The 13,858-nt window shown below is 43.7% G+C and overlaps 1 protein-coding gene across 3 annotated transcripts in view; it reads left to right on the forward strand.

Moving 5' to 3' along the window:
• The window catches only part of GRHL1 (grainyhead like transcription factor 1), a 188,159-nt gene that overhangs the window by 61,672 nt on the left and 112,629 nt on the right, over positions 1–13,858 (forward strand). For all 3 annotated transcript variants that reach the window (XM_029595854.1, XM_029595855.1, XM_029595857.1), the window contains exons 6-8: positions 1,840–1,996; positions 2,264–2,375; positions 3,115–3,209. In XM_029595854.1, coding sequence (XP_029451714.1) covers positions 1,840–1,996; positions 2,264–2,375; positions 3,115–3,209 — 364 coding nt within the window. The remainder of the gene's footprint in view (positions 1–1,839; positions 1,997–2,263; positions 2,376–3,114; positions 3,210–13,858) is intronic.

A 13,858-nucleotide genomic window follows, 5' to 3' on the forward strand; every position in this document is an offset into this window, starting at 1 on the left:
GACACCATCAACCACAGAACACTCCTCAACAGGCTTAAAGAAATCGGTCTTCAAGACACTACACTCAATTGGTTCAAATCATACCTCACTAACAGATCCTTCATTGTCAAGACAAACTCATCTGAATCCTCACAAGTGCCCCTCAACCACGGCGTCCCTCAAGGTTCTTCTCTATCTTCGACCCTCTTCAATATCTACCTCCTCCCTCTATGCAAATACCTCTCTGATGCCAACCTCACCTACTTCGTTTACGCAGACGACATACAAATTCTACTCCCCATAACCAAATCCATTGAACTCACCTTGGAAAGATGGAACAAACTCAGTTCAAAACTATCACAACTGCTATCCCAACTATCACTCTGCCTCAACCAAGCCAAAACAGAAATCATTCACATCCAGGAAGACCGTCCCTCCTCCCCCCTCGAGAGCACCCCTTCAAACAACTCAGGAAGCTCAAACAACACGGGGATGCCAATCATACCAAGAACCTCACTCACACCATCCACAAAAAACCTAGGAGTAACTATCGACAGCCAACTCAACTTTAAACGACACATCTCCAATACAATCAAAGATGGATTTTTCAAACTACAAACACTTAAACTCAAACCCCTCCTCCAACCCCATGATTTCCGAACAGTACTTCAATCAATTATTTTCTCAAAACTCGACTACTGCAACTCCCTCCTCCTTGGAATACCAGATACCCATATCAAGCCCCTACAAGTCCTACAAAACGCCGCTGCCAGAATTATCACCAACCACAAAAAATCCTCCCACATCACACCCACCCTCAAAGACCTCCACTGGCTGCCCATCACACAGAGAATCCAGTATAAAACCCTCACCCTTATACACAAAAAAATAAACAACAACAAAATGGTCTGGCTAAACACCATCCAACCATACATCACACAAAGATCTCTTAGATCCACCAACTCAGGTCTCCTCTCCATACCAAACCTCAAAAATGCCCACCTCAATGCAACACGCAAACGAGCCATTACAATAGCTGGCCCTACACTGTGGAACTCCCTCCCCACACATCTCAGAAACGAACCCTCACCACAAGTCTTTAAAAAACAGCTCAAAACATGGCTGTTCTTAAAAGCGTTCCCTCCTGAACCCCACCAGACTAAAATACATGTTCTTGAAAGCCTACCCACTTGACTACCACACTGCACTAACGCTTAACACCCCATTCCCCCTTCACCACCCCCCCCCACATTTCCCTCCCTCCCTCCCTTCCTCCCATATCCTTGTCCCCTCTCTACCCGTACCCAAGACATATTGTACATTTTTTAAATAGGCTATATGCCACAACTCTATACTCACATTTATATATACTACTGTTGCAATGTTTCTTATAGTATTTTATTTTATTGTTTAAATTAATTTAACTGTTATCTTGTTATAATGTAAAAATAGGGCAGTTCTCGCCCTATTCAACCTGTTATCTGGAAACCGATGTGATATCTCGATCGAATGTCGGTATACAAAATAAATAAATAAATAAATAAATAAGGCCCTTAATTTAAGAATGAATCAATTCCATCCAATTATTTTTTGGCATTCACTTTTTTTTTCTTTACTATCAATAGGTGGATAGTAAATACTTTCCAGGTTTCAGTCTTGCCTGCCAGTTATGTGAGAAGATCTAGCTGAGCAATGTGCACGCGTTATAGATCATTTTCCTGAAAGGGGGAGCATTGTCAGAAATGGCGCCAGACCAACACTTTTTTCACAGCATGCTTATCTGCAATGTGTGGACTCGGGAGCTGCATCAATAAGGAGTATCTGTGTAGAAATATGACCAGTGTTATTCTCATTCTCCAGGAACAACTTTGAATATACCTTAGAAGCATCGAAATCCCTTCGACAGAAGCCAGGCGATAGCACAATGACGTATCTAAATAAGGGTCAGTTTTACCCAATTGCACTGAAGGAAGTAAGCAGCAACAAGGGAATCCATCATCCTATCAGCAAAGTGAGGGTAAGCCACTGGGGGTAGTTTTGAGGAGGTTTTTTTTTTTAAAGAAACGAAATAAGTAAACATTCCTGTATCTGTTGGAAAAGAACAAAGGCAACTGCTTAGGTCCAATATACGCTCAATATTTATCCTTGAAATAAAGTAATGATAATGATCTTTGTAATCTAAAAAATTTTGAGGTTCTCAGTCTTTTGATTTTGTTTTGATTTTTACTAGTTTTTGGGGTTTTTTTTTTGTGTGTGTATGTGTGTGTGTGGGTGGGGTTTATAGAGTGTCATCATGGTTGTATTTGCCGAAGACAAAAGCCGAGACGATCAGCTGCGGCATTGGAAGTACTGGCATTCACGGCAGCACACAGCCAAACAAAGATGCATTGATATAGGTAAGAGAAGCTCTCCTTTTCTCTCTAATTGGTGATATTTAATTGCTAAACCTGATGAGGATCGCAGTGTGCAGCAAAGTGCTGCAATATAATCTTAACAGTGAGCTAATTGGAAGTCTTGAGAGGAGTTCCAAACTTAGCTTCAGTAAGCTATGCAGCCCTATCAGGAGATCTTATTAAAACAGCTACTGACTAGAAGGAAATATGGGGAGGAAGTGGGGGGTTAAGGCATTGGTCTATAATTCTAACTTAGCTCTGGGGTTGTTAGAAAGACACTTCTGCAAACTTTCACCTGCCAGCAGGCCATGGCCTGCTTCAAGGCTTTGCTACAGAATGAGCAGGCCCAACCTTCTTGGTCTTCTGTGAACAGAGGATTAAGCACTAACCACTTAGATCACCCATACATACAAATCATTGTTGATTATTAAACTCCTTCTTTCCAGAGGCCAACCTCTCTCTTTTCTCTCTCTCTCCTCGTCTGGCAGTGTGACATTTCTCCTCCTCGCCACAGGGCATGGCACAGAAACCTGTCATGTTTAATGTCACTGGCTTTTCCCTGTGTTTCTCTCCCTCGCTGAGTCTTTTTTAATGACCTATGCTCCTCCTGTGGTGAAAGATCCACCCAGGAATGTTTTTTGCTCTTTTAACTCCTGAAAGCCTGTAGGAAAACTGCAGTTACATTACTTAGACTTCTGTTTTTAAGAGGTATGTGTGTGTGTTTTTCTCTTTTAATTCACAGCTGATTATAAAGAGAGCTTTAACACCATAAGTAACATTGAGGAGATTGCTTATAATGCTATTTCCTTCACGTGGGACATCAACGATGAAGCGAAGGTGAGTGCTGAAGCATATGAATTAGCTTTTCTTTCCGCATGAGCACTAAAAGGGAGTGTTTGAGCTTCTCCTGATCTGAAGATAATTAGCTTGTTTGTCCTCTTGTATGAAGAAATAAGGCATCTTACTGGCTAGGAGGAAAGTTTACTTGGGCACCAAATCCATAGTACTATTCAAGCAAGTAGGTGAAAAAAATCAAGATGAAATGATCAGCTAAAATAACAGGACTGGTAGTAGGGACTGCTGTTTTGCAGAATGTTTACAAATAAGATGGCTTCTTTTCTTATGTATCTGTCTACTAATTTACATATATTAAAAAAAAAACAAAAAACAATTCATACATTGAAGAAAAAAGTTTCTTACTATGTAACTTGTCTCCTGGTGACTGTCTAATGTTTTGTCTTAGGCCAGGGTTTGAGTGTAGTTGGATGAAATTGCTTGTCTCAGTGATTTCTCAGAAGAGAATATATTGTATTGACTATAGAATGCTAGATTCGCTTTTTCTACAAGGCAGTGGTAACTCCTTTTTTTTTTTTTTTTAATTTCTTGAATGTTTCTGTGGCCAGCATGACTGGGGTGCCATTCAGTGCATTTGCACAAGACAACACCAGACAGCCAAAATCCTTGTTTGTCATACTGATGGGGATCAGGGGCAGAGCAGACAGTTTTGGCAGATTTTAAACAGGATTTGTAGCCCACAGTAAGAGACATTGTAGCCCAAAATGAACCCAACTAACCCAGGGAAAGGGAGACCCAAGCCCAAAAGTAGTCTAGTCTCCAATAAATGAAATAAAGGGTAATATAAATGGTATTTTCAGTAATCATTTTATTTGTGATGTATTAAATCATAAAAACAGTGTATTTACAATGCGTGAGAGAGAGACAGGAAAGGAGAGTGAGAGAAAGCAACAAAAAAGCAATAGGGGCTCAATAGTCCCAATATAACAACCCCCCCCCCACCTCTCACCCCAACTACAGAACACCACCACCACCAATATCCCTTCCCAGTACTTTTTCCTCTGCACAGTGTGCTGAACAATCTCCCCCTGCCCTCTGCTCCACCTCCCCAACCCATCGTTTTACCTCCCACTCTTTCATCCCACACCCACTATCTCTGCCCTCAACCCATTTCTCTTCCTCAGTTCCACACTCCTCTCTTCCCTTTCAGTCCTCTCTCTGCCCCTCACCCCCTACTTCCCTCCTGCCACACACCCTTCTCTCCCACCAACTCCCTCTTTCTGCCTCTACCCCACACTAGTATCCCCCCACTTGATCCCCCCCTTCTTTGCCTCATTCCCATGATGCTTAAAACCCTTTTTCTTCCCCCCCCCTTGTTCTCCACCCACCCCACAATGCTACTCTGTCTCTTCTGCCTCAGTTACCACCAAGGGGAAAAAAAAAAGTCTCTCCCCCCTAGTCTCACCTCTTACCTCCTATGAAGGTCTTCAGCTTTCTCTCTCTCTCTCTGGTTCCCAGGCCACAACCGGGTTACAGAGATTCAAAAGTGGGACGTGTTGAAGTCAGCGGCTTCTCGTTTGAGGCAAAGATTGAGGAAGCATTCAGCGGCGGCAGCAGTTTCAGCAGGTTCAGGGATACAGATGGACAGGCAGGCTGGTCTGTTTTTTCAGAAGCAGCACCAATCAGGCAGCGAGCAGATTCCGATTACTTTTTTGGCATGACAAAGTAATATATATATAATAATGAAAGGAAAAGAAAAGAGAGGAAAAAATTACAAAATAACAGTAAAGTAAAATTACAGGTAAGAAAAAGTGCAATAACAAGGACAAATCTCAGGTATTTGCAGGCAAATAAAATTGTGAGTTTTGAGAGAAATCTCTCGTGGTCTAACACCTTTCATACTCTCTTTACTGGAGGGTGCATGATCTGGTTGCACAGCTCCTGTTCAGACCAATTTGTCTTGTGGAGTTTTGGGCTTTGCGGGGGGGGGGGGACTTTGACCCTTTAAATTCTAACATCTATTGCTCAATTTTTTGAAATCCAATCTCCTTGAAAAAATAAAAGCTATAAATCAGACCACCTCATAATGATGTCTGTTTTCATGGTATGCAGGCTTAATTAGACTTGACACAGAGTTGATTTCCATCATATTTTCCCTGTGTAGAACCTGCTGCCTTGAGTCAGTTATATTTAGTAGTACTGCTTGCAAGAACATTTCAAAGTGATAGCAGCAAAAGAACAAACTGTAAAAAAAAAATAAAAAATCTACTTGCCTGTCAGGTTTTAGTTTTATTTAAATTTGTTTTTCTTGTTAAGAAAAGACAATTACAATTATTTGTTAAGAGAACTAAATGTTTTTATGAGCACAGTGGAGCAAACAGAGGCACACTATCCTGCCTGACTGCATGCAGCTGCTTCTGCATTCTGGTAGAGGAGCAGTCTCCTTCTGCTGTTCCTGCTACCTCTGATTGGCTGCTGACCCAATGAGTTATCATTCTGCGACTGCTGACACAGTGCACTGCTGACCAGGCTGCCTGCAGCAAAGAAAAAAATAGGCCCCTAACGTAGAAGATTGCTGGTAGTAGTACTCAGCCATTCAGTTGCTCAGCCCAAAACTAGCCCAACCTGCAGAAATAAAGTTTTCCCACACCACGGGAAAAATGTAGCCCAACTGGGCTTGAAATACCCCAGTCTGGCAATACTGAAAGCAGGCTGCTGATCTCCTGCAGCTGATTGGTTCGCCTGAGCAAAGTGTAGGCAGGAGATAGCAGTCATATTTTCAAGTTACTGCTCCTGGCGCACAGAAGGAAGAGGAGGCTGGTTCAGAGAAGAGAAAAGGACGGAAATCAAGGAGCGAGAAGGGAAAAAGCAAAGAGGAGGAAGGGGGTAAGAGGACAGAAGAGAAGGAGAATAGCAGAGAGGAAGATTGAAGAAAGAAGGGAGAGCCGCAGGAAGGAGGGGGAAGGCATAGCAGAGGAAGATGGGGAAGAGTAGTAGCAGAAGAGTAGGGAGGAAAGGGAGAGGAATCCACAGATAGAAATTACTTAGGAAAGGAATGCAGCAGAGGAGGGGGAAAGAGGGGAAGGAGAGGTAGTTTGAAAGTTATCGTCCATGTGAGTGTCTGTATCAGTTGTTGGGGAATAGGCAGAAGGAAGAGGTAGAGAATGAATAAGAGGAGGGAGCGAGGGACAATAGATCGGAGGAGAGAGCAGGCAGAGGGGATGATAGACTGGAGGAGGGGTGGGTGAAAGTGGAGAACTAGGGATAAAGGAGGAAGCAAGCAGAGAGAGAGGGGTGTTGGAACAGGGGCTGGGCTGAGGAGGTGAGGTCCCGGGAGCGATCTCCCGCTCTTGGGCCGTCGGCTGCCAGTAAACAAAATGGTGCCGGTGGCCTTTTGCCCTTACCATGTGAGGGGCTACCGGTGCCATTGGTCGGCCCCTGTCACATGGAAGGAGCAATGGACACCGGCACCATTTTGTTTACTGGCAGCCGACGGCCCGAGAGCGGGAGATCGCTCCCGGGACCCTTGCTGGACCACCAGGGACTTTAGGCAACTTTTGGGGGGGTCGGGAGGGTGGGGGGGTTGTAATTAACTAAATTTGAAGGGTTGGGGTGGGTTGGTTTTTTTTTTTTTTAATAAATGTGCCCCTCCCCCCCACGCTAACCCGAACAACGAATTTTCCCCAAAGTTTGGGGAAAATCCGTCTCGGGATTCGGGTCCTCCGACACATGCCGAATTGGAGAATTTCTTTGAAATTCTCCAATTCGGCAAAAACAAATGCACATCCCTAGTCATCAGTACCCAGCAAAAACTAAATGCTGAAGGGAAGGACACATTTGACTACTGTGGCATTATCACTGTCATAGAATTCACTTACCATGGATGGAGGACTGCATGGGAATGTGAATGGCAGGAAATGCAGCCAGTGCACATACTGTAAGAGACGAGCAGTTACAGGAAAGAGTCCAAGAGTGAGGCGGGAACAGGGGAAAGAAGTCCAGAAACACCTCTCTGATTTCCAATTTCCTTCAAGTACTGATGGAGGGTTTCATGCCAATGTAAGGTTTCACAAAGGATTTTTTGTTTTCTACACTGACAAACATTTGTTTGAGGTTCACTCAACAAAGCGTTTTATTTAATGTCAGTTGAGTACATACAATGGATGAAAACTATTTAACTATGTAAAAGAGAGAAAAGAAAACCCTGGAAGGAATTATTATTCAAAAGGAACATGATTGAACATATTAAAAAGTCTGTAAAGAAACACCCTGCACCAGGTGGATAGCTTCATTTACCCGAACAAGCAGGGAAAAGCCACAAAGCGTAACCTCCCCTAGCCCGCCAATGTCAACACCCATGAATTCTGCCTCATGCAAACGTAGGAACTAAACCTCATAGATATTTCAATAGATTAAATGCAACGCAAACATATGGCACAACAGTTCCAACATTCATATTAAGCTAGTTTCCTCAGCTTTTGTGCTTTTGGGCCTGAAATACTCGAGGTAATACAGTAGAATTTGGATAAGAAAATACTGATTTGTATCCTGTAATAGATTATGATAGCTTTTGTTTTTGTTTTTTTTAAAAAAACCCTGTTGAACTTTATCTTTTGTAAGGAAAGCAGAATCAGTTTGCTCAAAGAGATTTACAACTGGTGGGATCTTATCAGGAGATGATGGAGTCTAGGTTAACCATTTTATAGCCTGTCTTCTGCGCTTTGCTTATTTTTCTACCTGATGTATGTTTTCTGTGGGAGTGTAACTTCTGAGGGGGTAAGAGGTGGCGTAAAACAGGGAGAGGGGTGACTTTTCTTCCTTTTGGAGAACTGACTGAGGATTTTTTTTTAGTGGGAAAAGCACCTTAGAAAATAAATGTGACCCTCTGTTGTGATTATTGTGATACCACCTGAATTGTACTGAGTGATCAGAGGTCATTGTATCCAATGGGCAGGTACTTTTCCAGCAAATATATGGGGATGCCCTTTCCCTAAATGAGAGTGATTCCCTTCTTACAATGCACTGTTGTGGTGATTCTTGACAGGAGGATGATTGGAAGCAGTTTCTTAGAATACCTCATTATATATTTCAACAGGTATTTTGTTTCAACAGAGAAAGATGTACTCAAGGAAGAGTAGGATAAAATCTAAGCACATATACTGGATGCTCTTGTGGAAAACATGACTTTTTTTTTTGTTGTTTTTTTTTATTTTAATTTTTTGCTAACATTTCCTTCTGGAAAAAAATGTTTTCATAGACCCAAGAACATTTTAGCTTGTAGGGAGCTATGTAGTATTAACACAGCCATGGAGCAAACAGCTGTATACTGAAGGAGCCCTGTACCTTTTCAATTAAACAATAAGGTACGAGGCAGTGTAGTGCTGTTCTGGAAGCAGAAACTGCTTCCATGTACAATATGCATTCATATCACCAAGGCTGACATCTAACCCCCAGCCATCAGAGACACTCAGTTGACACAAGCCCTTATCATACTCACTTCTAAGCACTCTTGTGTCATGGGAGAATTAGATTGTATAGTAGTGAATAATGACATAGACTTAAGTGGCATCTCAGAGACATGGTGGAAGGAGGACAACCAATGGGACAGTGCTATACCGGGATACAAATTATATCACAATGACAAAGAGGAGCACCCGGGAGGTGGTGTAGCGCTTTATGTCCAGGATGGCATAGAGTCCAACAGGATAAACATCCTGCACAAGACTAAATGCACAATCGAATCTTTATGGGTAGAAATCCCTTGTGTGTTGGAGAAGACTATAGTGATAGGAGTATACTGCCGTCCACCTGGTCAAGATGGTGAGATGGACAGTGAAATGCTAAGAGAAATTAGGGAAGCTAACCAAATTGGTAGTGCGCTAATTATGGGAGATTTCAATTACCATCACTGGGTAAATGTATCATCGGGACATGCTAGAAAGATAAAGTTCCTGGATGGAATAAATGACAGTTTTATGGAGCAATTGGTTCTGGAACCGACAAGAGAGGGAACAATTTTAGATCTAATTCTCAGTGGAGCACAGGATTTGGTGAGAGAGGTAACAGTGGTGGGGCCGCTTGGCAATAGTGATCATAATATGATCAAATTTGAATTAATGACTGGAAGGGGGACAGTAAGCAAATCCACGGCTCTCGTGCTAAACTTTCAAAAGGGAAACTTTGATAAAATGGTAAAAATAGTTAGAAAAAAACTGAAAGGAGTAGCCACAAAGGTAAAAAGTGTGCAAGAGGCGTGGTCATTGTTAAAAAATACCATCCTAGAAGCACAGTCCAGATGTATTCCACACATAAAGAAAGGTGGAAAGAAGGCAAAATGATTATCGGCATAATTAAAAGGGGAGGTGAAAGAAGCTATTTTAGCCAAAAGATCTTCATTCAAAAATTGGAAAAAGGATCCAACAGAAGAAAATAGGATAATGCATAAGCGTTGGCAAGTTAAATGTAAGACATTGATAAGACAGGCTAAGAGAGAATTTGAAAAGAAGTTGGCCGTAGAGGCAAAAACTCATAGTAAAAACATTTTAAAATATATCCGAAGAAGAAAGCCTGTGAGGGAGTCAGTTGGACCGTTAGATGATCGAGGAGTTAAAGGGGCACTTAGAGAAGATAAGGCCATCGCAGAAAGATTAAATTATTTCTTTGCTTCGGTGTTTACTGAAGAGGATGTTGGGGAGGTACCCACACCGGAGAAGGTTTTCATGGGTAATGATTCAGATGGACTGAACCAAATCACAGTGAACCTAGAAGATGTGGTAGGCCTGATTGACAAAATGAAGAGTAGTAAATAACCTGGACCGGATGGTATACACCCCAGGGTTCTGAAGGAACCCAAAAATGAAATTTCAGACCTATTAGTAAAAATTTGTAACCTATCATTAAAATCATCCATTGTGCCTGAAGACTGGAGGATGGCTAATTTAACCCCAATATTTAAAAAGGGCTCCAGGGGTGATCCGGTAAACTACAGGCAGTTAGCCTGAATTCAGTGCCAGGAAAAATAGTGGAAATTATTCTAAATATCAAAATCACAGAACATATAGAAAGACATGGTTTAATGGAACAAAGTCAGCATGGCTTTACCCAAGGCAAGTCTTGCCTCACAAATCTGCTTCACTTTTTTGAAGGAGTTAATAAACATGTAGATAATGGTGAACCGGTAGATGTAGTGTATTTGGATTTTCAGAAGGCATTTGACAAAGTTCCTCATGAGAGGCTTCTAGGAAAAGTAAAAAGTCATGGGATAGGTGGCGATGTCCTTTCATGGATTACAAACTGGCTAAAAGACAGGAAACAGAGAGTAGGATTAAATGGGCAATTTTCTCAGTGGAAAAGGGTAAACAGTGGAGTGCCTCAGGGATCTGTATTTGAACCCTTACTTTTCAATATATTCATAAATGATCTGGAAAGAAATACGACGAGTGAGGTAATCAAATTTGCAGATGATACAAAATTGTTCAGAGTACGGTAGTTAAATCACAAGCAGATTGTGATAAATTGCAGGAAGACCTTGTGAGACTGGAAAATTGGGCATCAAAATGGCAGATGAAATTTAATGTGGATAAGTGCAAGGTGATGCATATGGGGAAAAATAACCCATGCTATAGTTACACAATGTTAGGTTCCATATTAGGTGCTACCACCCAAGAAAGAGATCTAGGCATGATAGTGGATAATATATTGAAATCGTCGGTTCAATGTGCTGCGGCTGTCAAAATAGCAAACAGAATGTTGGGAATTATTAGAAAAGGAATGGTGAATAAAACGGAAAATGTCATAACGCCTCTGTATCGCTCCATTGTGAGACAGCACCTTGAATTCTGTGTACAATTCTGGTTGCCCCATCTGAAAAAAGATATAGTTGCGATGAAGAAGGTACAGAGAAGGGCAACCAAAATGATACAGGGGATGGAACAGCTCCCCTATGAGGAAAGACTATAGAGGTTAGGACTGTTCAGCTTGGAGAAGAGATGGCTGAGGAGGATATGATAGAGGCATTTAAAATCTTGAGAGATCTAGAACGTGTAAATGTGAATCGGTTATTTACTCTTTCGGATAATAGAAGGACTAGGGGACATTCCATGAAGTTAGCATGGGGCACATTTAAAACTAATCTGAGAAAGTTCTTTTTCACTCATCGCACAATTAAACTCTGGAATTTATTGCCAGAGGATGTGGTTAGTGCAGTTAGTGTAGCTGTGTTTAAAAAATGACTGGATAAGTTCTTGGAGAAGTCCATTACCTGCTATTAATTAAGTTGACTTAGAAAATAGCCACTGCTATTACTAGCAACAGTGGCATGGAATAGACTTAGGGGTAGATTTTCAAAGGGTTACGCGCGTAACCCCCGAAAACATACCCCAAACCCCCCCTGCGTGCGCCGAGCCTATCTTGCATAGGCTGCCGGCACGCGCAAAGCCCCGGGACGCACGTAAGTCCCGGGACTTTCCTGGGGGGGGGGGGGCGTGTCAGGTCGTGTCGCGGCTGGCGCGTAATCGGGGGGGTGTCGGGGGGCGTGTCGCGGCCGGTGCATCATCAGGGGCATTACGTGGCCGTGGCCGCGGCCTCTGGACCAGCGCCCGGACCGGACTATGGCACGTCGGCGGCCTCAGGCCGGTGTAACTTGTGCAACAAATGTAGGGGGGGGGGGGTTAGATAGGGCCAGGGGGGGTGGGTTAGGTAGGGGAAGAGAGGGGAAGGTGCGAGGGGCTGGTAGAAATGTTCCCTCCGAGGCTGCACCGATTTCGTAGCAGCCTTGGAGGGAACGGAGGCAGGCTGTGCAGCTTGGCGTGCGCAGGCTGCCGATTTTGGGCAGCCTTGCGCGCGCCGACCCCGGATTTTAACAGATACGTGCGGCTACGCACATATCTATTGAAATCCGGCGTACTTTTGTTTGCGCCTGGTGTGCGAACAAAAATACGCGTGCGCGTAGTTTTATAAAATGTACCCCTTAGTGTTTGGGTAATTGCCAGGTTCTTATGGCCTGGATTGTCCACTGTTGGAAACAGGATGCTGGGCTTGATGGACCCTTGGTCTGACCCAGTATGGCATTTTCTTATGTGTAGGACCTGGAGATCTGCAGGCTTACAGATATCTCAGCACTTCCTCGAGCTAATCCTTGAGGTTCGGTGTTATTTGATTGGTCTGCACATTCGAACTGCAAGTGATGACTTGTGCTTATAAACAGTATTTACCCACCACTTTACTATTTACTATTGTTCCCAAACCAAGAGTTTCAAGTAGTTGGGCACATGTTCTGTTGTACCACGAGAATCTTTCTTAAGAGTCACTTATGTGGAGAATAAACTCGCCAAAGTGCAAATTTTTATGATCTTGAGAAAAGACAAAGTGGCTTTACACCGCTATTTGGAACCACTGGTTTGCCCCTTTGTGAGTGGTGAGGAAATGTTTGTTGTTTTTTTTTTAAATTAATTTGTATTTGATTGCATGGTATTTTATATGTGCCACTGTTTATAATGTTTATTGAACTGAATTTGCTGTTAGCCACTTTGAAGCAGTATTTTTACTGGAAAGGCGGGGTATGAATTAATGTTGATGGATGTTCACTATCTCAGCTGGCAAACAGTTTCTTTCCTAGCGTGTAGCAGATGGACTCAGGATCAATGGGTATAGTGTACTCGTCATAGCAGTTGGAGACGGATCAGAATCAATCTGACGTCAGCCCCTAGTACATATACCCCTGCAGGAAGTGCAGCTCTTCAGTATTTTCTGTCTCCGTAGCAGTTAGGGATTATCTGCACGCTCTCACAGCGTTAGAACAAAATTCAACGGAGAAAACCCAAATTCGGAAGAAAACTTACCATTGAAGACGAGCTCCGCTCTCCTGCGGTGATACCCTCTGGTCCCTCCCCCAGTTGAGAATTCCCGAGGTGATTTCCTTGGTCCCTCGGAAGTAAGCCTTGGTTCAGCGGCCGAATCGCGGCGAGGACCTAGCCCCTGATCTCGGGCGTGGCTGAGAGGCAGCGGGTGCACCCTCGAGCGAGGCGGTGAAGATATTTGCCCTCTCCCCCCGCAGCCAGAGACCGCCCGGGATGAAACCGGGAAGCGCCGAAGACAAGGTAAGGTAGAAATCTTAAGCATAGACTCCGGTCTCCGAGGAGTCGCACAGGTAGCCGGCTGGGACCTGTGCCACCGGGTTGATCCGCCTTAGCAGGGCCAGGCCCCAGTAGTTTCAAGGGTCCTCCCACTTGGAGACCCTCCAAAGTGATCGCCATATTGCCCGCGTGGTTGCCGTCGCCATATTGACCATATTCGCCACCCTGTCCGCTGTCTTGATCCGGGCGCACAAGACTGGCTAGGCGCACAAAAATACATGTGCACATAAAGTTACACGCACAAGGGCCGCGCGCATAAGTTATACCCACTTCACGCGCCTATATGACTGAACGCATATCTGCGACTTAGACGCACATCTACGCGCACAACCCGCACGCATATCTTAGATGCACCGGAGCGCATAAAAAGAAGGATTTATGCACCGATATCCATGGCACCACCAGGAATGGAGCTCAAGGCCCAAGGCCTCTGCCCAGCATGCCATATCAGAGCCACACAAAGCGAAGAGGACAATGCCCTGTGTGCCCAGTGCGAGGAGGTCCTGGGAGATCCAGGCCAGGGCCAGTCCCACCCAGGACCCGGACCTAGCAAATACC

The sequence above is a fragment of the Rhinatrema bivittatum genome, chromosome 3 (genome assembly GCF_901001135.1).
Source record: "Rhinatrema bivittatum chromosome 3, aRhiBiv1.1, whole genome shotgun sequence".
NCBI lineage: Eukaryota > Metazoa > Chordata > Amphibia > Gymnophiona > Rhinatrematidae > Rhinatrema > Rhinatrema bivittatum.